Source organism: Clarias gariepinus, chromosome 21, assembly GCF_024256425.1.
Source record: "Clarias gariepinus isolate MV-2021 ecotype Netherlands chromosome 21, CGAR_prim_01v2, whole genome shotgun sequence".
Classification (NCBI taxonomy): Eukaryota; Metazoa; Chordata; class Actinopteri; order Siluriformes; family Clariidae; genus Clarias; species Clarias gariepinus.
Window position 1 is genome coordinate 16,458,786 of NC_071120.1, and position 25,483 is coordinate 16,484,268.

Sequence of the window (25,483 nt, forward strand, 5' to 3'; positions counted from 1 at the left end):
GAAAGGAAAAAAACTGTTGTTCTTATACCTCTGTCTTTTTTCTGACCAGGCCAAGGACCCTCTTGAATGACTTTCCTGTGTCAGTGAATTAGAACGATTTCTACAGCCTGTTAGGAAGAAAATACACAACAGACCCCCCCAGATTTATATCACTTGTTGATTAAAATTAAAGTATTTTTTTTACACTAGTTTTGTCAAGGTAATGGTATAATGTCCTACCTGCTGCATCCTCTCCCTGCTGAGATTTTTGCTGCCTCTGTCTCAGCGGTAAAAGTGGATGTGAGGGGCTAAAGCTGGAACTCCCCTTATTACTGAAACAGAAAGCATCATGTCACCAAAAAACTAAATTAGGGTAAAGGATATTCAAGTCAACTGTCCAATATCTAATCTTAGCCAATGCTATACATATCCCTTGTGGCTGGACAAATACAGAAAACTAGTTTTTCATCCGCTTAAGTTTATTAATTAGAACAGAATGTGCCTTCACCCCAAATACCAGTGTAACACTCCACTGCCACAATTAGCCTTAATATATCTAACCTTTTGCTAAAAAAAACAAAAAACACCTTACTATAAGGAAAAATACACGAACATATGCAATTGTTCAATCATGTAGAGCTGCACCTGATTAAATACTTTGCCACTCTAATTTAGTACATGCGAGTCTTCTTTCAGTGTGCATAAAACGCTTGTGTGTTTCATACTGTATTGTGCATGTACATCCAGGGTTTATGCACATGCAAGGAACCATACAACAATACCTTGTGTTAGCAGGCTACCTAAGGTTTTAACCTAAAATAGTTTATAACAACTCTTAAATGATGCAGCCTTAGCACAAGAAACATCAAATTATTCTGCTTCAAAGTATTAGTTAAAGGCCCATCTCAGTCCCACACCCCAACTTCCAACTACCATTTAAAAACCATGAACTTTGCATAGCAAACAGGTCCTATAAGGAAATTTCATTTGTGAATGTAATCAGATGCAAATTAGATTATAGATCTATTTACCAGATTATTAAAAATATTGCCCTGCAAACAACTGTACATGTAGTGCAACATATCTCCAGTGAGACAGATTGAAATGTAACTGCTTTATTGTCCATAATTTGTGTGTTCACTAACAGATGGCTGGTACACTGGAAATCATTTAGCTTCATATCTGGCTTGTAACTGTGCTTAAAAACTGCTTGACTGAAACCACTGCCTGAGGGAATACTCAGTTTAAACCTGGGTATAACATGCCTCATTTGTATGTTGCCATGGATCCTGATACTTACAGAAAGCAACTCAAAAAGGCTTTTACTCAACTCAAAAGGCTTTTAAAGTTTTGTAACAATCATATTTAAAAAAGCTAATACTCCTACTTTTTTTCTTACATTCTGTGATGTTTAAACATTGTACATAAAACAGCTTCATTATTTAAATCTGCATCTTTATATCAAAAATAAATTATGCATATCATATTCACCCAATACACATCCAGATGAAAGGTTTATGCATGAAGAGATGAGGGATTTCAAGACTTACGAAGAATCAGATTCCTCAGTGTGCAGGAAGTACCTGTTACACACTTCAGGGCTGTTTGCGACAGGATGAGCTGAATCAGTCACTCCAGGCGATGCCAAGAAGCTTCGTTTGGTAGCGTTAGAGATGGGCACAGAGGGCCGTGAGCTCTTTGTCTGAGTCACTGCTCTCACTGTAAACAGATGTATTAAATAAAGAGCATGGAGCATGAGTCCAATCTGAGTAATCAGAACCAAATTCCACAACCTTTATTTCTTGCAAAAAAAAAAAATGAATTGCAAAGATCAGCGGAAACTTCTATGAAGCTTCTGCAGTCACAAAGGTTATGGTGGACAAATCTAACTCTCTAGTTCACCAGAACTAGTTCAAGTTAGCCGTACAAGCTAGTTAATGGTAAGAAAAGGAGTTCAATTTGTACTAAATACAAGTTCAAATAAAAACTATGTATGATTTAGCAAAGTGGAACTGCAGAAGCTTTATATGAGTCACAGCTGAATCTTTTCAAAGCATTTTCGCATGGAATGAGGGTTGAGGAATTTGACTCTTACAACTTCACAGTCGGTGCACAAAGCAGGAACATTTATACCAAGACCTATTGTACCATACTTACTCTATTTTGATTTAAGGCAGGCTTGTAAAAAATAATTTAAACTTTATTTTCTTACCATCCTTCATTTCCTGGACATCCCTTGGGTGGACAAACTCGGGCTTTACAATCTCAAACCACCAAAAAAGCTCAGCAATGAATACCATGACATTGTGCTGAAAAATCAGAAAGAGAGAAAAAAAAAAAAAAAAAACAGATGATAAACATTAAAACTAGAGCTACAAAGAAAAAAAGAAATTAAAATACCATAGAGCATTGTATATACATGCAGATTTCTTACTTTAAGCACCAGAGGTGAATACAGCATGTCTTCTAGTGTTAAATAGAAGCTTTTATTTAGGTACTCATGGGCAAACTCCTTCAGCAGCTGGATATTGTACAGACTGTCTGCTATTGAGGTGACTTCCTTCAAGCAGATATCTATATGAAGATAAGATTATCAAAAAGGTGCTGCTTGTAGTTAGCGTCATTTTCAAATCACACTCAACAGAAGTTATACATTCACCAGCCACTTTCATAGAAACACCCTAGTCACACTGGGGGCAGATATATTCTCAACTAAACAACACAGTGGTCCCTGGGGGAAAAAATAAAAAAAAAATAAAAAAAATTACCTCAGCTGGTCAAACAAGTTTACATGAGTGTGTGTCTACTGTGCACTCTGACTTCTGATTTTAGAGGAATGTTTAGAGAAAGTTCAGTTAGTAAACATTGTCAGCTTAAAACATTCTGGTAATACAGTCGACCTCCCAAAAAAATGCTCTTAAACGTCTATTTTTACAGTTTAAAATTATAGCCTAAATATGCTTCCAAAACGCAAAAAAAAAAAAAAAACATAAAAATCTATATACTGTACACTACTGTACTGCTGTCTCCCCCACACTGCTATGATGTAAAATACTGATGTTACCCCTATATGATCTGTAATTCATTTAAGAATGTTTTTACTTGGGTAAATACAGTAATAATTCACCATCCCAAGCAGGGTTTTCCGCTATGGTTGTTCTGTGTTCTCTCTACAGTAATAAAAAAATGTATACTGTTTTATATATTTTATATGGAAATGTAGCTGAATTCACATTAACATTTATGTTACAAAATTAGTAAATTATATTGTTCTCAAAATGCATGAAAAAGTATATATTGCCACAGAAAAAAGTAAAAAAAAATAAAATAAAATTGCGGAGGAAAATTCCACGAAATGACTGAGACTGAACTCTGACCTGTGACTTTGTGGGGCTCGACTGTAAACCTCTGTCCTTTTGCATGAGCAAGGCATTTCTACAAACAAAGGGATGCTGCTTGTTTTGCTCCCCATTCTGTTTAAAAATCTTAAAACCGTTCTATGTAACAAAAAAAAAAAAAAAAAAAGAATCTTTTTTTTTTTTGTAAAGTTAACCAAGACCACATTTCTTCCTATACTAAAGTTTTATTTAAACATTACTCTTGACCTGTATCCTCATTTTAGGCACTGTAGCTATATAACTAAAGAAATAATTTTGCCAACTAGCAGGTGTACAGATATCCATATTACAGCATTTAGTGAGCGTCAAAGGACTGTAAATTCCTACAGAAAAGTATCTACAGTAATAGATGAGAAGACACAAAAGGCTGTAGAAAACTTTATGTGCAAACTTAATGTGATCTGCATCCCATCCTGGAGGGAAGCACATTTAAATTTTTATTTAGAGAGTGTACCATCAAGCTTCATGAGGTCTGGGCAGTAGTAGTGAACCACAGTCAGTAGGGCAGCACCATCACACACATCCCTCATAAGATTCTCCAGCAGGGGAAAGTGAGGAAGCTGACGGCCTGAAGCATGTTCTCGTCTATAGCGTACCTGAACAGGTAAGAGAAAAGACCAAAACAGGGAGGCTTGGCCAAAAAGTTCTAATGAAACAAACCACATAGAATTGACAAGGTATTTAACAATAAAATAAATAAATAAGTTAATCAATTAAATCGAGCATATGAAGCTTAAAAAAAGGGGAAAAAACACTTCCTTTGGTGAAACTCTACTAGTTATTAATATTTTATTTGTAAAAAGCAAAAATCTGGCTGCATAGCTGTGACAGATCTAGAAAAAAAAAATTGGTAAAGTAAGAATGCTTTCAAAAATGGAACCTAACCACAGATCTTCTACAGATACTGTTCAGAAGATCTGTGGCTAGTTCTCCAAAATGTTTGGAACGACCTACCTGTCGAGTACCTTCGAAAACTGTGTGTTAGTGTACCTAGATAAATTGATGCTGTTTTGCCTGCAAAGGGTTTTCACAAGGAAGACTGGTTTGATTTGGAATTTTCTTCTGTTTAGTGAGTTTCCCCATTTAATTATAAATAAATCGCCAGCTTCTGAAAGCATTCTTACTTCACAGCATTTTCTCCCAAACCCATCTAAAAATGTTGCACCGTACTACAGAGTATAAGTTATACAGTCCCCTCTAAAAACACTGGAACAGCAAGTTCAGCACTTTTTTTTTTTTTTTTTTTTGGGGGGGGGGTGTATTCTAAACACAGGTTTCAGATCTAAAGAAAAATCTGAGACGATGGTCAGGGTTTCAGCTTTCATTTCCTGATATCCGGAAATATTGGAACATGACAGACAGGTGTTTTAGTGCCCAGAAAAGATCAGAGTGTATACTTTTAGTCTGAGACCTGTGTTTTACCTGAGAAAACTGCAGTTGTTCTTGAAATAATAACAGAGCTCACTAGAGAGCAGAGAGCTTACTAAGGGAAAAATAATTCGCTTTGAATCTGAGAGAAAAAGGAAAAATTAAAAGCCATTGCACAAGCCATGAGCATGGCCAATACAACAATTTGAAATGTCCTGTAAATAAGGAAATCACTGGTATACAAATAACCAGACAACAAACACGTCTAACCGAATACGATAGCAGCAGCTGATGTCCTGACTTTCACAGCAGAGAGGTGAAGGTGTCATTATTTGAAGCAGACCTTCAAACTACTGACTCACAATCGCAGGTTACACCACAAGATGCAAACCACTCTTTTTTAACAATAACAGCAAAGAGAGACCGAAGAACACAAAAAAAAAAAAACAATACAAACAAAAAAACAAAAAAAAGTGTATGGTTTAAGATTATTGGATGGTTTTAGGGCCATATACCGATCTACGTAAGGTGTATTGTAACAAATGTAACAAATAAAGAAATCAGAAGAAACAACTAAAAGAAGCTTATGATACAAGCCTGAATGAAATTAAATTAAAAAAACTGTTTGGTGATATCAGTGAGTCACTTGATTTGTAGTTACTGCAAAATTGTTATTTAAAAAGCTATTTACATTACTTGTGATATTTAAAATTGAGTTCCTAAATTTTTTTTACACACCTTAAAATGATTAGGTCTGCTACAAAAACCTTTGTTTTAATATTATTTAATATTAAATATTATTAGATTTGTACATAAAATGCATTAAATATATTTCTCTTATTCTAATGCTTATAGAGGGAACTGTTTCAGTAGAATTAACACCCAGAACATAGCTTTTAATAAAATAGATACATAAAAAAAATAATTAAAACAATCAGACACACATTAACTCACTCTACTAAATTCTTGAATCAGTGTTGTCCGTTCCACAGCAGACAGATATTTGACTAGCGTTAAGCGTTATTTCAGTAATTTTATATACGAAAGTCCAATTTAAAACACACTGCACATTTAGTCAAGCAAGATTAGGAACGGACATCCCTGACTCTGCTAAAACAGCTATCTAAAGCACATGGCATAGCAACACACACACGGTGAGAGCTACAATAGAGAGCAGAAAGTGAGTGAGGGGTCCAGTGTGTACATGGAAGGTTTAAAAGCGATGTCTAGTGCGTGCATGCAATGGTTCAGTGATACCAGCATGAGTTTGGGTGCAAAGGACACAGAGTGTGATGACAGTTATACATATTTAAAAACCTAGGTAGCGTCTGAGGGAGGACAACTATAGTCACTGCTCCATTTTATTGAGAGATTTAAGAGACAATTTAAGAGTATTTTTGTTTCTTCATTTTTATTAAATTGAGATCCCATTCGTACAAAGTTTTCAAATGACATTTGCATAGGGGACCTCAGGGAAGCTTTTAATCGCAAAACGAGATGAGCTTTTGTACTTTCATTTAATAGAATTTAATTTTAATACAAACAAAAAAGAAAATTGATATCTGGTCAGTCAAATGTAGTGAGTTAAATTGGGATAATAATAATAATAATGCGACTTTTAGACATAAGATAATAAAGACAAATTAAAAACATCAGAAAAGAAGCAATGCTGTAGCTTTGGATGTGCACAAATTAATACAGTGCATAAAACAAACAAATAAAACAAAAAAAACAAAACTGAATAAATCTCTAAAACACCAAGGGGACTTTATAACAAAAAGGTAGGACTGCACCTGCAACCAAACATTGTATAAGAGCCAAATAGCTTTGTAAATGCAGTATTGTTGATAACAAATAATATATATATATATTTTTTATAAGTTGGATTTTTTTTTTAAGTTGGTTATATTATTGTCACTATTATAGTAGGGTTGCCATCACACAAAATCACGTGGCTCAGAGGAAACACATGATAGTCTTCAACCCTCCCTTACTGGTAGTAGAAGCCTTGATGGGGGAGTGCCCTAATGACGGTTGGAAATTGAACATGACTAAATTAGGGAGAAAAAAGTTGCAACCCTACACTGTAGTCAGATCAGCCAGCCAAGGCGATTTGGGGACAAATACTCTGATCTGGATGGATGAATGTTGTTTTCAAAAACATATCTGATTTGTGATATCAGATTCACATCTGTCTTCTGCATGTGTAAGTGTGGCACCAGTCACTGACTCAGGCAGGCAGGAGGGTAAGGAGATGAGCATACGTAGGTGGAATTTTTTTATTTTTCCAATATCAATATTTAGCAAATGTACATTGTATGATAACCATCAATTTTCATACCATGAAACCAGCATATTGCTGCAACCCTATACTATAGTAAATTATAAAAAAAATAATCAATCAATAAGGTTATTGCTCCAAAGTCCAATCTTTATGACCCCTAGAAAAATTTATTGGTTTTTTTCCTGATTAGTTTCACTAACAAGTGACCTTACAGATGTATTGTATGTGGATACTTTCATTAATTATCATAGCTGTGATTTTTTACTGACAATTGCATTTAAGTAATCTCCATTCACGCTTTTTTCCTACATTTTTCCATGAAGTTGAAGGTTCAGCACAGCCCTTACAGGCATTAACAATGTTTTAGACAGTTCTTTACCCAATTCCAATAATTTCAAATCCCTTTGACTGTTTTCAGTGCTTGATGCAGGCCAACAATAATTTGACCTCTTTGAAACTGTTACCCTTTTTTGGCCAGACAGTGTATATAGGTTCAATGACCATATTAACATTTGAATAAGAGCACCTCCTAGAGCCAGAAAGTAGGAATTATCATGTAACAGGACTGAATCATGTAACAACTTAATGCTAGTTGTGAGCTGAACCACACTGTCAAACTGATTTAGGAGTCATTTAGGAGTCATTATTAATAATAATAATAATAATAAAAAAAAAACATTTCTGTTGTGGTCTACATATGTATCATAATCAAAGTGACAAAGTAGTTAATTAATGACTATAAAGTGTCTATTATTAAGGATATCAATATTTTGTATAAGCTAATACATCAATCTGGTAGTGTGACAGAGGAAGTGACTGACTTCAGTTATAGTTACGGCATTAAAGTGTGCTGCACCAAGAAAACACATTACAAATAAACACTACATTATGTGTGTGTAGTTTTTTGTTCTCAAATGACTTAAAAGAGGGGGAAACAAAAAGACAGGCGCTCAACATAAATCAACAATATGTCTGCCTTGCAACTACAAACAAAAATGAATCGTCCGAACATAATTTGATTGAAATCGTCACCCCTGCATAAGGTCACAGTATGCAATGTCATTTATAAGTAATAATTTGATAAAGTTACTTAAAAACATATGCACATATTGGAAAGTCAATGATAAGAACAGTAAAAGAAATACAGCTGTTAAAATTCCAGGACAACGTGACATGATATTGTGCTGAGGTAATGCAAGTTCGTCTACAGAAACACTAAATCATTACACAGCCTGAAAGCAATGGAGCCAGGAGGAATGGAGTGAAAAGAGATAGCAGCCCTGTGCAATGTAGCACAGAAAGAAAAGAAAAAAGAAAAAAGCTGGGATGGCGCGCAAAGGTTTAACACACACGCCTCACTTTGTTAGCACGCCCAAACGCACTTGCACGCACAGTGGAATGCATTTGGGCTCAGCAGAGTGGAAGGCTGATTATTGGACAGCATGAGCCACTAGGCAACAGCGTTTCGTACTGTAATTCACTGCAAAGCCGTAATGGTAATGTGTGTAAGTGCGCACATCAACACACACTAATGCGTGCAGTGGTGAAGATGATTGCACTGCGAGCAAACTTACAGGTACTAGCTTCCAATACCACTTTGAGGGAGACTATCCGAGTAGCGAGGGAGAAGGTTAGAAGGAGAGACGGGAGGGAGAAGCAGACAGGAATGTACGGTCAGAGAAAAGCTTCAGAAAAGAAAAACAGAACCGACACTGCTAGCAGAGAAAGAAAGAAGGGGGGGGAGGGACTAAAAATAAGGATTTCTCTGTTATAGTGATTACATTCCAAAGAAATAAGTGCCTATCAGTACTATAGTACACCACCTACAGTGGGGCAAAAACGTATTTAGTCAGCCACCAATTGTGCAAGTTCTCCCACTTGAAAAGATGAGAGAGGCCTGTAATTTTCATCATAGCTATACCTCAACTATGAGAGACAAAATAAGAAGAAATAAAAAAATCCAGAAAATCAAATTCTTTGCAAATTATGATGGAAAATAAGTATTTGGTCAATAACAAAATTTAATCTCAGTACTTTATTTACCCTGTCAAACATTTTCTGTAAGTCTTCACAAGGTTTTCACACATTGTTAATGGTATTTTGGCCCATTCCTGTTGATGTTTTGGGTCTGTCGCTGGGCAACACAGACTTTCAACTCCCTCCAAAGATTTTCTACAAGGTTGAGATCTGGAGACTGGCTAGGTCACTCCAGGACCTTGCTTCACAGTAGGTATGGTGTTCTTTGGATGCAGCTCAGCATTCTTCCTCCTCCAAACATGAAGTTCTATTCTGGTTTCATCTGACCATATGACATTCTCCCAATCCTCTTCTGGATCATCCAAATGCTCTCTAGCAAACTTCAGATGGGCCTGGACATGTACTGGCTTAAGCAGGGGGACACGTCTGGCACTGCAGGATTCAAATCCCTGGCATAGCAGTCCGTTACTGTTGGTAGCCTTTGTTATTTTGGTCCCAGCTCTCTGCAGGTCGTTCACTAGGTCCCCCTGTGTGGTTCTGGAGTGAGAACTTGCGTGCAGCCCCTAATCGAGGGTGATTATCAGTGGTCTACCATTTTTTAATAATTGCTCCCACAGTTGATTTATTTACACCAAGCTGCTTACATATTGCAGATTTAGTCTCTTCAGCCTGGTGCAGATTCACAATTTTGTTTCTGGTGTCCTTTGACAGCTCTTTGGTCTTGGCCATAGTAGAGTTTGGAGTATGACTGTTTAAGGTTGTGGTCAGGTGTCTTATTATACTGATAACAGATGCCATTAATACAGGTAACGAGTGGAGGACAGAGGAGCCGCTTAAAGAAGAGGTTACAGGTCTCTGAGAGCCAGAAATCTTGTGTGTTTGTAGGTGACCAAACACTTATTTATCACTATAATTTGCAAATAAATTCTTTAAAAATCCTACAAGGTGATTTTCTGGATTTTTTTTCTTATTTTATCTCTATAGCTATGCTGTATAGCTATGCTGAAAATTACAGGCCTCTCGTCTTTTTAAGTGGGAGAACTTGCACAATTGGTGGCTGACTAAATACTTTTTTGCCCCACTGTATAGTAATCACTGCAGCTTTTCTTAAGTTACTAAAAGTGAGAAGATAAAGCGAAGAGGTGAAGAGGATGATACCTTCTGATGACTGGGAGAATCCAGCAGATGTTGCTTTACTTTGTTTTCCTTTTCAGAGATCTCCCTCATTTTCAAGTTTACCTGAAAATGAAAAATCAAAAAACCGTGCATGATATATTACATTTAAAAAAACAAAAACAGTAAGGCAATATTCTGCTAGACAATCAGACACCGTCAACTACCTTCAAAACCACTCCTCAGTTACATAACGTGCACCTGCACAGCAGTTTCACAACAAGCTGTTCATTATTACCGGAACATAATGACATCCCACAACACCAGATTGTGTAAACTGTTATTTGTCATGTCAGGCTTGTGTAGCTTCGGTTAACAAATTCTAAAAGACAAGCTTAGGTTTGCTTATATTTCAATTTTATGTAAATAAATATACAAAATTATAGTGTGTATTATAAAAGCACTGAAATATTTTCTTATTTTTAGACAAGTAATGTAACAGTAAAAACAAAGGGCCAACAAAACATTTAGTTGCAAATGCTGTAAGTCAATAGTATTACTGTGACTACCATTTGTGCACTCAGGTTTGTGGACAATTTAGTGGCTAGTTGATTCACTTTCCAGGACACCCTCATGTCCGTCTATTCTTTTGGTTCTCTCTTTCAATTATGCTGCAGAAAAGTTAATTTAGAGTTACTAGCCTTAAAAATCACCAATTTAACAGCACCTCAGATTAGAGCCGTTATGAAGGCTTTACAGAGCTAAGTATCAGACACAATTGATCAAAGGAGGAATTTTTGGACTTTTTCCTCAAGTCATCTCAGGGAGTAATAATTTTAAATCTTAAATGCAGCACAAATTCTTGATCATTTCCCTTACCTTGTTAATCCAGAAGACCATGGCATCCTCTAGGTCAAAGGGAAGCTCTTTGGAGGCGCTGAAGGTAGAGAAGCGCTTCACACAGGTCACTACTTTTTCAATGCTGATCATCTCCACTGTGTAGGCCATCATCAGGGCATCTATCATAGGCATGTGTGAGCTCTATCACACAACAGAAACCAACAGTCAGCATAGCAGCAGATGTTAAAACATTTTTGCCAAATAAGTCTCACACTGAGCCCGTGTTCCACATTTACACACAAATGCATTAAGTCCTCAGAACAACCCCTGGCAGGGCTCATTGGCAAGCATTCATAATGACATCATACATCCAAAGAGCTCGAAACACTTCAGACGCTATGCAATGACATTTGAATGTAACTTGTCAGATCTACAAGTATATCCAAAATAAGACTTTAAGACTTTTAAATAAATAACTGGTGCAACAAAAACACATTTAATATCAGGCATTCTGTCCCAAGTGGCTATGAATCGAATTAGGTCAACTAAGGTCAGCTTATCAGGTATCATTATTGAAGGGATGATGATCGATTATAGATTTTTCCAATCAATTATGAAAACTAGCAATCCAATTTAATTGTTAAAAATTCCTTATCCCCATCTGAAACACTCGAAGTCTGAGAAACACACATTCGTATAATGGTGATAACTGCACATGCTTAAAGTGTGGTTGTGTAAAATGGTGGATCTTAAGCTGGCCTGATGTAACATTTTTCTGAAAATCAAAGTACACCCAAATGCAGGAGTGGGATTTCCGGGATCTTCCAGGAAAATTGTACAAGTAGACGACCAACGAAAGAAAATCTACAATGACAATGCATTGCTGTTATAACAGCTGCATCGTGTCTGTAACATTAATATATCTGTAACCAGCCCATCGTTGGCGGTTATAGTTTTTGGAAAAAGTTAAAAGATTAAAGCTGATCAGGAAAAAAAAAAGCTGATTAGCAAAAATAAGGTGCAAGATGCTCAACCTTAAATTTTTTAAAAGTTGTATTTCTTTCGACGTCAGCCAAATACACTCCTTGTTTAAAGTAGATTATTACATCCTGCACCTGACTGTTCGTAACATCACTTTTACTCAACATTTCCGTTTTAGCGGCTAACACTCTTCGTTCAGATATTTTACACGCCCTCACCTTGGACTGCTGTGGGTGTTTGCTCTAATGACCCGTGTTTGATCTAATAGTGGCGCTTCACATTAATTAGCACCATGGTTTCGGAACATATGAGACAAACTAGTTTTAAATTTCCTGCAAAAGGAATAAACGTACAATGATCTGTCCAGACATCTTCCAACATTCAGTTTTCAAAAGTGATATACTAAGCATAAATGTCTAGCTGCTTATAATATACATTTTTTTGAGTGCGTAGATAACACTGCTGTGCCAAGTAATTTATTATTTAACATAATGTCATACTTTGGCGTGACTTTAAATCTGACATCTGAGTAAAAGAATAGACCAAAATATAAATAAATAATACTTTCATAAATATTATATGGGACATTATCACAGTCACAAACAAAACAGCGTGGAGAGGAACAAGAAATTCAAATAAAGTTGATGAGGCAGTTAATGTTTTATGCTTTTGCCCGACATTAACAAACCGCTTAGAGCAAAAAGATCTCTCTTTTGTGTTCATTAAAAATGCCAGCAGTGGTTAAATGACATGTTTATGTCTGTTGTATCTAGGCAGACTGGAAATCAGGGTAACATCCAGTAAAATGTCAATATGAGAGCAACATTTAAAAAAAAAAGACAATAAAATAACAGTTTATAAATATCTAATACCGTACAATTCCAATTTTTTAAGGTCAGACTTACTGTAGGTATACACTACCAGTCGAAAGATTGAACACATCTTCTAATTACATGGTCTTTCCTGATTTTTAGTTCTTTCTACATTGTAAAACAATGCCTAAAGCACCTAAAATATCCAACAATCTCCTTCAAACAGTTCATATTGAGACGTGCATGGTGCTTGATGGGCTTTGCAAATGCACTTGATAATATGTTTTTCACTTTTTAACAATGGGCATTGTCGCAAAGGAACTACACAGATTAAAAAAAAGATAATTAGGGAAATGAGTTTGAAAAGTGTATAGTGTGAGGAAATATGTATAACTCATAATTATCAGATAGTCCCTGATGAGCAACCTGAGGGCGACAATGGCAAGGAAAAACTCCCTGAGATAGCAGTAGAAAGAAACCCAGAGTAGCACCAGACAGATGTCCTCCGACATGACATGTGCTTGCAGTCGCTTTATGGTTCAAGACTGAAATTTCCACATACAGTTTTGTCCCTGAGCCTCAAACGAACGAAAGCGAACTCCATATTAACTTGCGCACATCACCGGTTACTCAACAGGGAACCCATCCTCATTTGGGTGAGCAGGGGTTGATCTGCAACCATACTGTGTGTTAGGAGGCTGGGAGTTCAGTATAACCCGGAGATCATTGGCAGCTCAGACGCACCAGCTATTTCATAGGTTTGTAATCACCAGTATTATTCTTGAATAGAGAGGAAAAAAAAAAAAAAAAAAAAAAAAACTGTCTTAGAAGGTGTGTCCAAGCTTTTAACTGCTACTGCATATTCTTTTATCATGCTGTAAAAACTCAGCACTTTAACAATTTATTCACTTGCACTACACGGAACCCGACCCTAAAATTCATCTGTAACAGAGTTTGTTTAAAGCAGGGTTGTCATGGCTACCTGTTTCTCATTAATCATGCCTGCTTTTTGCCATGCTCTCATTACATATCATAAGCTATTAATACACAAAGTTCTGCTAAGCTTTTTCAGTCTCAATATGACTAACAATCTCTCCAGGAGTGCCATGATCGCATGTGGTTGGCAGGAAAACCCAGCATACAAAGCAAAGACGACCATGCAAATGTTCACAGCAAAATAAAAAAAAAGAATAATAAATGAATAAAAGTCCCATATTGTATCGTCAGGCTCAAAAATAACATCCTTTATAACATTGCCTGAAACATAGCCTGTTTCTAAAGTGTTAAGTTATGACTCTAGTCTTTGGGATTATCATCACAAAATGTATATCAGATCACTGTTATTATCACTAGTTATATGTTTGTTGATCATTCAGTGTTGTCTTAGCGCTTAGTCAGGACCTCTGAACCCAATGGTTTTGATGTCTATGCCATTAATAAAATGTATGCAGATGATCTTAAATTTACTGTTTGTTTGGGTTGTTTTAAGGATGGTTCTGAAAGGTACTGGTGCAATACTGGTCATGAGAAAATCACACAAAGCAAATATCAACTCAGTCACGGCTCGCAACAATCCGGCTTTGTCAAACAGGTTCATGCCACACAAAGCCTTGTACAGGGTGTGTGCTTAATCAAAAACATTTGCATCTACAGGCATAAAACTACAGATGGGTAGCCAGTGCTGAATCACTAAAGTACTTTTAGTTTCTAATCACTGCAGACTTAAAGCACACTGACAGAACTTGATGTAACTCGTTTTTTTTCCTAGTCTGTCAGTAGAACCTCCTGCTAGGGAAAGAGATATTAACAACAGACAGCAAAGAACACTTTCTCCCGCCTGTCTTGTTAGTGTGGTGCTAAGGCAAGTTACCACAGGAAGACTTCCGCACACTCATGTATCGACTCTGTTCACACAATGCCATATTTCCTTCCTTTCTCTCCTCCTAACCTTCAACACATCCTATTATACAACACACCACATGTGAATCCTTTCTGCAAAAAATACAACCCATTCTTCCTAACTGCATCGGCTACAGAAAGAAAGAAAAAAAAGGAAGTCAGACAATGCAGGTACATCAAACTCACCATTTTGATTGGCTGACACATGAGGTCACCCTCTGTGACAGGCATGTCATCTCCTTCCATGACATAGATGCCTTTGCGAGAGAGTGACTGGATGACAGACTGGTGGGACTGAAGGGAGGCTGCCTGGTCCCCTTTGAGAATGAGTCCACACACACGACAATAAAGCTCAGAGGACAACATCAGCCTGATCACAGGAGGCTTGATGTGCTCCTGCTCATACTGGTCTGTGTAGAAGGGGTCCCTCATGTCCTCTGGGATGTGATCTGAAAAAGTGGTAAATGGGAAAAAAAATATTAGAAACAAGGAATAATTAAGATTTTTAACACTGAACTAGTGACTGTTTTAAGTCGATCGGACATTTATCTAGAAAGCTCAACAAGGGAGCACAAAACAAAAAACTTGGATCAAATAAAAAGGCTCATGGCTGCCACACAACTTCCATTAATAGCTAAAATACATGGCCAAAAGTTTTAAGATGAGTAACCATCACAACCATATCAATGTTTCCCACACAGAGTATATTTTGGCCAGCCTTTTTAAATATCTGTCGGAGAGAACGATGCCATCTGCTATCGATTAACTGGTACTGGACAGTTTCCTCTTACGCTACCACTCCTGTACCTGTACTCTGCTTCTGAGAGAGGGGTGTACTGGGAGCCAGTAAATGTAACAGATGCCAGCTGCCATAAAAGGAAAGCGTGCTAATGGTGAAAAATGGTAACGACTCTGTAAGAGTGCGAGAGAAGTGTTCTTCTAAGACTTGGAACGGTGGATATTGCATTTTAGCCATTTGGCAGTTGCCCTTATCCAGTGCAAATTACATTTTTATCTCATTATACCCTTGGGCAGGTGAGGGTTCAAGGACCCAACAAGAACAACTTGGAGATTTGAACCTGGGACCTTCTGAACCATAGTCCAATGCCTTAACCATTGAGCTACCACTGACCCCCTTTGCAACACAAATAGGGTGCAGGAAGTCCTTTTCTCATCGTTCCCTAATTTTGGTAGTAGCTTCTAATAGAGATGAAGGAAAAAAATAAAAAAATAAATTATATATATATATATATATATATATATATATATATATATATATATATATATATATATATTTTTAACAATAATCTTAAAACAGTTTTTTTTAACAATATATATTTTTATATTTACAGTGAAACCTTGGATTGCAAGTAAAACAGTTTGCGAGTGTTTCGCAAAATGAGCAAAGATTTTAAATACATTTTTACTTAAAAAACGAGCAAGTCTTGGTTTACAATTACCGAGTATCATGTATCGCAGATGCGCTTCTTGTTTTGACGGCGCGCGTCACATGATCACACCTGAGCCAAAGGAAGTCTCATTTGAGTTTAAAGATCCATTTTCTCGGTCTCTGTCGTTATGTGAGCGCCTGTAATTTGACACGTGCCCGCTCACACACAAGGCACACACTCTCGCCTTTACACCCCAGGCTTCAGACACACACTATTTCTCTATGCTCTACACAGATACACTGCTCGGTTAGGATTCTTTTTAAAGGTAAAATGCAGGTTCATTTGTTTGTTTGTTTTACTTTACAGCAGTGATTCCGTTAGTATGCTCTCACGCGAGTGTCATTAGCAATGTTCCTTGCAAATTTTTCCAACAAAACAGTCTTTCCGTTAATGTGTGTGTATGTGTGTGTGTGTGTGTTTGTGTAAAATTCAAATAAGAGAGTTGAAAGAGTTACTGTGTCATCCCTGCACTGGCTACCTGTTCAGTTTAGAATTAATTACAAAATAGTACTACTTACATACAAGGCTTTAAATGGTTTAGCTCCCACATACCTAACCAGTCTTCTGATACGCTACAATCCACCACGTTCCTTAAGATCACAAAACTCCGGACTTCTGGTAATTCCCAGAATTTTAAAATCTACAAAAGGGGGCAGGGCATTTTCATATTTAGCTCCAAAACTTTGGAATAGCCTTCCAGACAGTGGTCGGGGAGCAGACACGGTTTCTGAATTCAAAAGTAGACTCAAGACGCATCTCTTTAATCTGGCATACGCGTAACTCAACCCATAACCTCATACTCCAGTACACCTATCCTGAATGGCAACTACGCTAATTCTCTCCATCTTTTCTGTATTTTTCTACCCATCCCGAGGCATCTGGAGATTTTGCCAGCTTTAGTAGACAAAGGCCAACCCTGCAAGGTTTCTGAGGCATCCAGAGAAGGACCAGCTCCAGCTGGATTCTGCTTTATGATAGCTGGAGCTACACATCCTGCTCCTGTGCTCCCAGTGATCCAGACCCCATCTGCCCTCTGCACCTACTGACTCCCTGTGCTGAACTGGACTTCATGTTAATCTACACAACTTCTGTTATATTGAACTTTCACCTGCACAACACACATGATGTTATTTCTATCTGTTATCACCCAGATGAGGATGGGTTCCCTGTTGAGTCTGGTTCCTCTCAAGGTTTCTTCCTATTGCCATCTCAGGAAGTTTTTCCTTGCCACCGTCGCCGTCACCCTTGGCTTGCTCATCAGAGACATTTCATTCATCATTCATTCATCTAATTAGTATCTAGACACATTTTTTCTCACACATACAAACTTCCAAGTATTTTCTTTTCCAAAAAAAAATAATAAATTCCTTAATTTTTGTAAAGCTGCTTTGAGACAGTGACCATTGTTAAAAGTGCTATATAAATAAAATTCAATTGAATTGAATTGTAAGATGATAAGGGGAGGCTGATTCCCCCTCTTACTTTACACATGTACACAAACACACACAGCGGACACATCTGTCAGGATTTATTTTTTTCTCTTTTTTTAAAGTTTGTGTGTTTTATTTTTACTTTATATTTTGTATTAATTATTTTTATGTATTTATTTTTTTGGGCTGTGAAACGAATCATTAGAGTTTTTATTATTTCTTTTAGGAAAATTTGATTTACGAGTATTTTGGAATACAAGTCCACTTCTGGAACGAATTACGCTCGTAATCCACTGTAGGTTCCACTGGATAAAAAAATGAACCGGTCAGTCGGCCAGTGACCAGATTTGGGAGTTTTTTTATTTGATGCTCTCAGAGATTAAAAGCTTTATTACCAAGTACAAATTAGTTAAACGGCAAAACAAAAAGTCATTTTTTTTAAAGGTGTTACATTATCAACATTTTGGATGCATTTGAGGAAGTAAAACATCACAGTCTCTTTATATACTTTACATATTTCTACTGTATACTGTATTTTTTTATTTATTTTTTTATTGTGTATGTGACTAATCCCATCCCATGTGATAGGAGTGAATTAGTTGCCAAGTTTGTTCAGACATAATAATTACAGCGGATGACAGAGTCGCATGCTGCTCAGTTAAATGTTAAACTCTTGCATTTGACGTTAGCTTGTATTGTTTATATGCTGCGCTTGGCTTTTATGTGAGAAAATTAATGTTATAAAGAAAGGGCTACATTAAATTGATCATCAATCTTTTTAAAAAGGTTTATAATTGTGACAAATCAAATGTGCACTGCACCTAGGTATCGCAATATCTTATTGGGAAGTGACTGGGGATTTCCATCCCTAGCTTCTAATTCTATGAAAGGAAGCAGCAACTATGCTGTGTTGTCAGCTACAAGACATGCTATGTCTTTTCGGGCTACGGTGGTTAGAAAGACAGTCATTTTTCATGCTTTTACTCAGGAGATATGAATATTTAAAAGTATTTAAAGAGCATATGGAGTGAGAGAGAGACACAGCTTTAGACATCCAAACATACTAACCCTCCTCTCCATCTACACGTGTTGGCAAGTGAAATTTAGCTTTCTTCACCAAGTATACAGTATACGATATAACTTGAAAAACCCAGGAAGTGCTCTGACAAACAGTGCCATCTTTGTACTCCAAAGAGTGTTTAATTCTTTTTTCACTTCATCTTACACTTTACATATGGGTAGATGGAGGAAAAGATAAGTAGATAATATTGTGTTAAAGGTCACATGTATTTGTTTTTTGCTAAATGTACTAATGACAAATGACAAAGTTGAATCTAATCTAATCCAATGTGGTATAACACCTCTGTGCTGCCAAGTAATGCTGGCCCATTCCATTTGCTACCAACACAATATTATCAATACTACTCCATTTTAGTGTTGCAGGAAATACTGCATAAAAAGTTTTTTTCCCCAAACAATTGTCAAGAATGCTTTGGTACTTCTAAAGAATTACAATTTCCCATTACTGCAATTAAAGGAGCCAAATCTGTTGCGCCATGGCAGTGCTCCTGTTCACAACACGTGCTTCATGAAGACATTGTTTGTCAAGAACTCCAAGTAGACCAAGTCCTGATCTCAAACCCACCAAGCACCTTTGGGAAGAACTGGAATGCGAAATGCACACCAGGCCTTCTAGACATCAGTGCCTGATCTTATCAAATCCCCTGCAGCTCTAAACGGAAAAATCCCCACAACACTTTAAAATCTAGTGAAAAGCCTCATGAGGAGAGCGGAGGTTATAAAACTAAAAAATGAGGACCAACTATTTTTAAAACATACGGTTCTGTAACAGTTACATGTCAGTGTGATCTTCATGGACAGGTGTCCCCATACTTTTGGGCATATCGTATACAATATTGTCCTTTTTTCTGTCATGGTCGTAAAACAAACCTGTATATTTTTGTGTACAGTTAAAGTGGTTCATAGCTGCAGACAGTTTAAACTGCAGATATTGGCTATGAACATCATTCAGTACATTTTTAAATGGTGGAATAAAAGATGCATTATTTAAATGCTTAAAATGGAGCTTGGATCTGTAAGTGTTACTTTATCGTTGTGAGGGTGTAAAAAAAAAAATTATGATCCTGTGTTTCACAGCTTCAAGAGCTCCCATGCCAGCACTGCTGAGATGCTGTATTAGCTAGAGCTTGGCTATAAACACAAAGCAGAAACATTTAACAGAAAAGAGACCAGAACATGCTTGATTCTCACAAACCATTTAATCCAGGGCTACTGTCCTGCTGTCCATCACCAGGCTAAGCCAGCCCTTCTGTGACCCCTATGTTTTTTCGGTGCAGTGCAGTCTGTACTCGTAAACGAAGACTTGTTCGTTTTTCAAGGAAAAAAATTATTAAAACTCTGCTCGTCTTGCGAAACGCTCGCAAACTGTGTTACTTGCAATCCGAGGTTCCACTGTATTTCAGACCTAACTTGTGCGATTAAACACGCACAAACGCATGTCTGTATTTTTTTTTCAGGTCAAAATCCAACCATGGCACTTGAAAGGAACCAAAAGTGTTCTCCATGACCATACAATTCTTATGAAACAATCCTGAGCAATTAAAATAAGAGGAAGAACAGGCATGAACATGTGTGTGCAGAGGTGTGTTTTTGGAAGAACCAGTGAAGGGAGCGGCTCCATTTGCTTGAATTTTGAATTTCAAAACAGTTAGCTTCATCTAACGGCCTCCAATAAACCACTGCAGCTGAAAATGGACTACTGTTTACATTGCTTCCATCCCATGAGGATTAAAAGTATAAACCGAGTCTCTATTACGTCTTACAAAGACTAGACTATTGTTTTAATGCCTGGTTTCCATAGCAAGGCGTTTCAAACATACAAATTTTAACCATACACTGATGCTAGCAATAAATCTCTGCAATGCTGACCAGAATCATATTGATAATCATTCTTCAATATCCACCCGTAGTTTTTAATACATGTCTCAAATACAACATAGACTAGGAACATGCATACAGACAACACTGCCTTAAATGAAACCTGCGGAAAACAGGAGCTTGCATTACTTTTGAAATTCGGATACATGAAACAGGGTTTACAAGAACAGACCAAGTTTTAATTACATGCCACGATATATTAAATATCATCTTTTGGCTGAATTGGACCGCTTTCATTGCTAGGGTTTGGAAGTAGCAAAGGATAAAGTAGACAAGCACAATCATGCGCAAGGATGTCAATTGTGATTATTGAATGCCATAAAAAAAAAAGGTCCCCGCTGTAATACAGCACATACAGCACTTATGAGTAATTGTGATCATGAATGAAGGGAAAAATAGTATCTGTTGCTATGGAACAAAACAGGAAGACACACTGTCAAAAAAGTCAAAAGGAAAAATCTCGATGCAACCTTTGTGTGAAATTTGTAATGCAGGAAAACAATAAACTGCTGCACAGAAACGTCAAAAATAAAAATTATATTCATGTAAGCTTTACTTACACCATAGCTGCTTAGATAACCTCATTAAAACTAAACACTGATTACTAAAGCAAGGAAGTCTTAGGTGGAATTAGGTCAGTCGTTTCACAGATTACAGATCAATCCAGTTATGACAGATTCCATATAGAATACAACACCTAGCTGATCATGACAGACAGACACACACTTAAACAAGTTCATCAAGTTCATGCCAAATTGTGAAATAGGGACGGGAAACAAAGATACATTCTCAGCTCAAACCCTGACCATGGTACAGGAATGGGACCAAAAGCGTCACCCAACCTCAAACCTATAAATCCCATGAAACAATACCGAGCATTCAAAAGTCCATACTGCAAAAGGAAGAAACTTTTGCTGCATGGATGTACAAGCTGACCTTATCAGAAATTCCACTAATTATGTAAATAGAAAGAAATTCAATCCACTGCCTGTAGGGACGTTTGCCCGAGTGTTCCACTAACCAGTGCCAAGAAAAGTACTAAAAATATACTTCGTGCAACAGTGCTCCTGGTTATCACCTTTCCCTCCTGTAGTGAAACCAACTTCAATTATCGCAGGAAGTGAAACAAATAAAGCCTCAGCAGAGAACAGTGTTAAGCAAATACTGTTTAAGATAGGTCACAATCACAGCATTTCAGCTGTTACATATCGTACTTTAGAGTGTTCGAGTTAGTATGAGACCCACAGTTGGACTTTTACAAGGAAAGAGGAAGCATAAGGTTACATACCTTCCTCCTTTTCTGCATATGAACACAATCTCACTATATGCAAATGCCAAAGCAGAAATCAGTTAAACTAAACACACTGCATGTCAATCAGTTTTCTACACAGGACCCTTGTTTGACTGATGGTACTTCTAGTTAGTAACCTAGTGAGCCAGTGTAAGGATATATATAATGATAAAAAAAATCTAATGTAAATCGCTCTGGTTAAGGGAGTCTGCTAAATGCTTACAAGTTTTCCCATAGTAATATGTAAAAATTACAAGAAAGTTTCTAAATGTTAGAAGCACAGTACTTTGTTTTCAATGATTGATGACCACATGAGATATTCTGATTTGGTTGTGACTGTATATACATATTTCATTATATTCAGTCAAACCAGAGATTAATGCTTTATATTTTTATTAGATTAATGACCAAACCTATCCACGTTTTCCCACGAATTTTATTTAGTTAAAGATCTTCACACAGTCCCTGACATAAAACAATCACACACAAACACACGTTACATGTCTAAGAGTGAACAGTAAGTGTGTAACCCTTTCTGACAGCGGGACACTGCTTCTTGTTTACAAACAACGTCTTCCCATCTTGCTAGCATTCAGACTGTGGAATGAACGGACATTTCTGTACTTTACATCCGGAACGATGCCTGTGATGACCCAGATTGATCTCCACCACATAAATTAGCTCTGTGTGCCATGTAACAAACAGCAACTGGTCTAGAAGAGAACGGACTCTAACAATTCTCAAGTGAAAACAATTCTACCTTACATCTAGTGTAGCGTTTGAACGGACTAATATTTTCAAAAAGAATATTGGCGCAAGTAACACTGCTACATCATAGGACGTCTATGTAATGCGGCTTATCAGTTGACATGAGATAAGCTATCTTTGTATAGATCTCAGAGAGTGGACTGACTGTCACGTCCATACCAAAGGTTTCATACACACTAATACGACACTTATGAATACAAACTGTCTTTGCACAACTTGTGGTAAATATCTTAATTTTTTTTTTATACTTTTTAAACTCTAATACAATACTTGATTTAATGTTGGTTTAGACCAAAGATAGAAGAGAGTGCCACTAATATAAAGAAACAATCACACCTCCTTTACAGGGTGTAGGAAAATTATCTGGGGATATTTCAGGGATCCTGAGAGATTCAACAGCCATAAACACAAGGTAGGTAAGCATACAGCCTTTCCCTGGTTACAAATACAATAAAGTCAAAAGTTTGGACACAACTTCTAACTCTATGGCCATTCTTGATTTTTGTTTTTTATACATTGTCAAACAATGTTGAAGGCAACAAAAAAAAATGCAATAAATCCCCTTTGAATAGTTAATACTGAGATGTGTCTACTACTCTGTACAGCAGCCTTCTTCATAACGGCCCTAACCGGTGGTGCTGTTAATCTGCGATTTCTGAACTGTTGCAAGTGGAAATCAACAACTTCTCTGCAGCAAAGGTAAGTTTTTGCTTGCTTTCTTGGGAAGGTCTTAATAAGAGCCAGTTCCATCATGGTGCTTGATTGGTTTAGCAAAATGTACTCGACAGTACTAGTCTTGCAAGAACTTTATCACCTAATGCCATGAGTGTTATTGAGTTTATCATTTTGAAAGAAAAAATCTATTGTCTGGAATGTAGAAAATAAACTGTGCCCAAGATTTTGACTGATAGGAAAAAGTAAGACAAGATGCCCACTCTAAGAAATATTTCATTTATCCTGTGCAGCTGCTTGATGAAGCTGCTTTGGTGGATGAAGCATAAACTCCCACAGTACCGTAATATTATCGGCAGCTAACGGCATAAAGAGTTTAGCGGTTAGCACTGTCGCCTTGCACCTTCAGGGTCCGGGTTCGAATCCCGCCTCTGGGTCTGTGTGCATGGAGTTTGTATGATCTCCCCGTGCTTAGTGGGTTTTCTCCTGGTCCTCTGGTTTCCTCCCACAGTCCCAAGACATACAGATTAGGTTAACTGGCGGTCACAAATTGCCCACAGTGTGTGGATGTTGACCGAAGGTCCTACCATGGTCTTAAAAGCCACAGTAATCACCAGTGGTAATCACCATTGGCCTTTATGGTCCCTAGTTGCATTAAAGAGGTTCCTGGATGGGTGGGTGGATGGAACAGTATAACTATGCATGAATTTGTTATCCATTGTAAAAATCATATCAATTGGTCTACATAATGACACGGCATCCATGTATCTACTGTATAACTGTATATAACCAGGGAAGGACTGTGTACATTATCCCAGCTCTTGATGTACAACTAATCCAGTGTGAACAGGGCTAGTCGGACCACACTGGGGAGTGTTATTATGCACTGAAGATTATACAGGTGTACAGTAAAAGCAGTGTCACTTAATCTTTTTTCACGTCACAGCAGCATTTACCTCATCAAGCTTCAAAACATAAAACAAATACCTTACCGATTCCGTAGGCTTTAGCGAACAGCCAGCGCAGGTTAGCCGCTATCTTAGCCCGGGCTGAGTCGTACATCTCCAGCGGGGTGATCTCCACCGCCTCTCCAACCGCCTCCATCTTCCGTCGTGTGCTGCTGCTGCTGTCTCCTCCATCCCCCAAATCCAAGTCCATTCTGAGACCACGTCCTACAACAAAACACCAGCGGTGGCTTTACCTCAGTGTCCTGCGCCGCCGTACGCTCTATCTGCTCATTAACGTTACCTTCAGAACAAATGCACCGACAGCGGGGACAACTCGGCAGCGCTAGGCCGGGGAAAGTCCAGCTCTGTAGCCTTAGCTCTCATAACAGTAACGTTCTGCAAATAAACTAGCACCCAAAACGTCCCGCTGAGCTTGGGTTTGTATAAACAAATCCGAATGCTAATGAAAAAAATGACCAGATAATACAGGCGGTTGGAGACTAAAGAGCTAGCAAAGCTGCTACTTTGTTAGCCAGCTAACGTTAGCTGCCGTCCGGAGATGACGCGCAGGCTATCTACAGCCAGGTACGCTAACAAGGAGAGTCTTCTAGAACGATCTTACCTAGAATGGGTCTGGTAGCAGGCTCGCGCTCTTTACGTTAGTAACAGAAATCAGTTTCCTGCATATGTTCCGGGTGTAACTGAGCGCCCTGGACTGACGAGCAGAAGGGGCGGTTCCAGATAAAGCCTCGCTTCGAGGCCTGTATCGTTTCCATGAGCGGGACAAGCCCAATGACATCACCACTGACGCGACCAATCAGCATCCTTTGCTACACAGCTATAATTTTTGAATGGAGCTGCGAAGAAAGAAGCACAATTTAGTAACAGAATGTAGTCAGATTTTTTTTTTTTTTCATGTAAGACAGCAGGTGGCATAGTGGTTAGCATAGTGTCCCCTTGCACCTCCAGGATCATTGGTTTAATTCCCATCTTAGTTTTGTGTGCTTTAGAGTTGCATGTACTGTACTCCTCTTGCTTGGTGGGTTTCCTCCCACAGTCCAAGACATGCAGTTTAGACTAATTGGCATTCTCAAACTGCCTGTTGTGTGTGTGCCCTGCAATGGATTGGCTCCCTGTCCAGGGTGTACCCCACCTCGTACCTTAAAACTCCCTGGATAGGCTCCAGGCCTGTATGGATGTAAACACTATATTGCCAAAAGTATTCTCTCGCCTGCCTTCACATGCATATGAAATTGAGTAACATCTCATTCTCAATCCATAGTTTTTAATATGATGTTGGCCCACCCTTTACAGC

At 37.7% G+C, this 25,483-nt stretch overlaps 1 protein-coding gene across 3 annotated transcripts in view; it reads right to left on the bottom strand.

Moving 5' to 3' along the window:
• The window catches only part of camsap1b (calmodulin regulated spectrin-associated protein 1b), a 32,947-nt gene extending 8,026 nt beyond the window's left edge, over window positions 1-24,921 (bottom strand). Inside the window, exons 1-12 of one of the 3 annotated variants that reach the window (XM_053480684.1) lie at window positions 24,791-24,921; window positions 24,214-24,393; window positions 14,838-15,100; window positions 10,999-11,160; window positions 10,165-10,245; window positions 8,604-8,636; window positions 3,832-3,973; window positions 2,414-2,553; window positions 2,192-2,288; window positions 1,530-1,698; window positions 220-311; window positions 29-107 (exon numbers count right to left, since the gene is read on the bottom strand). In XM_053480684.1, the coding sequence (XP_053336659.1) occupies window positions 29-107; window positions 220-311; window positions 1,530-1,698; window positions 2,192-2,288; window positions 2,414-2,553; window positions 3,832-3,973; window positions 8,604-8,636; window positions 10,165-10,245; window positions 10,999-11,160; window positions 14,838-15,100; window positions 24,214-24,379 (1,424 nt within the window). In that variant the 5' untranslated portion in view covers window positions 24,380-24,393; window positions 24,791-24,921. Of the gene's footprint in view, window positions 1-28; window positions 108-219; window positions 312-1,529; window positions 1,699-2,191; window positions 2,289-2,413; window positions 2,554-3,831; window positions 3,974-8,603; window positions 8,637-10,164; window positions 10,246-10,998; window positions 11,161-14,837; window positions 15,101-24,213 lie in introns of all 3 variants that reach the window. The other 2 variants (XM_053480685.1, XM_053480686.1) reach the window with 2 other exon arrangements.
• Between the last annotated feature and the right edge of the window lie 562 nt (window positions 24,922-25,483).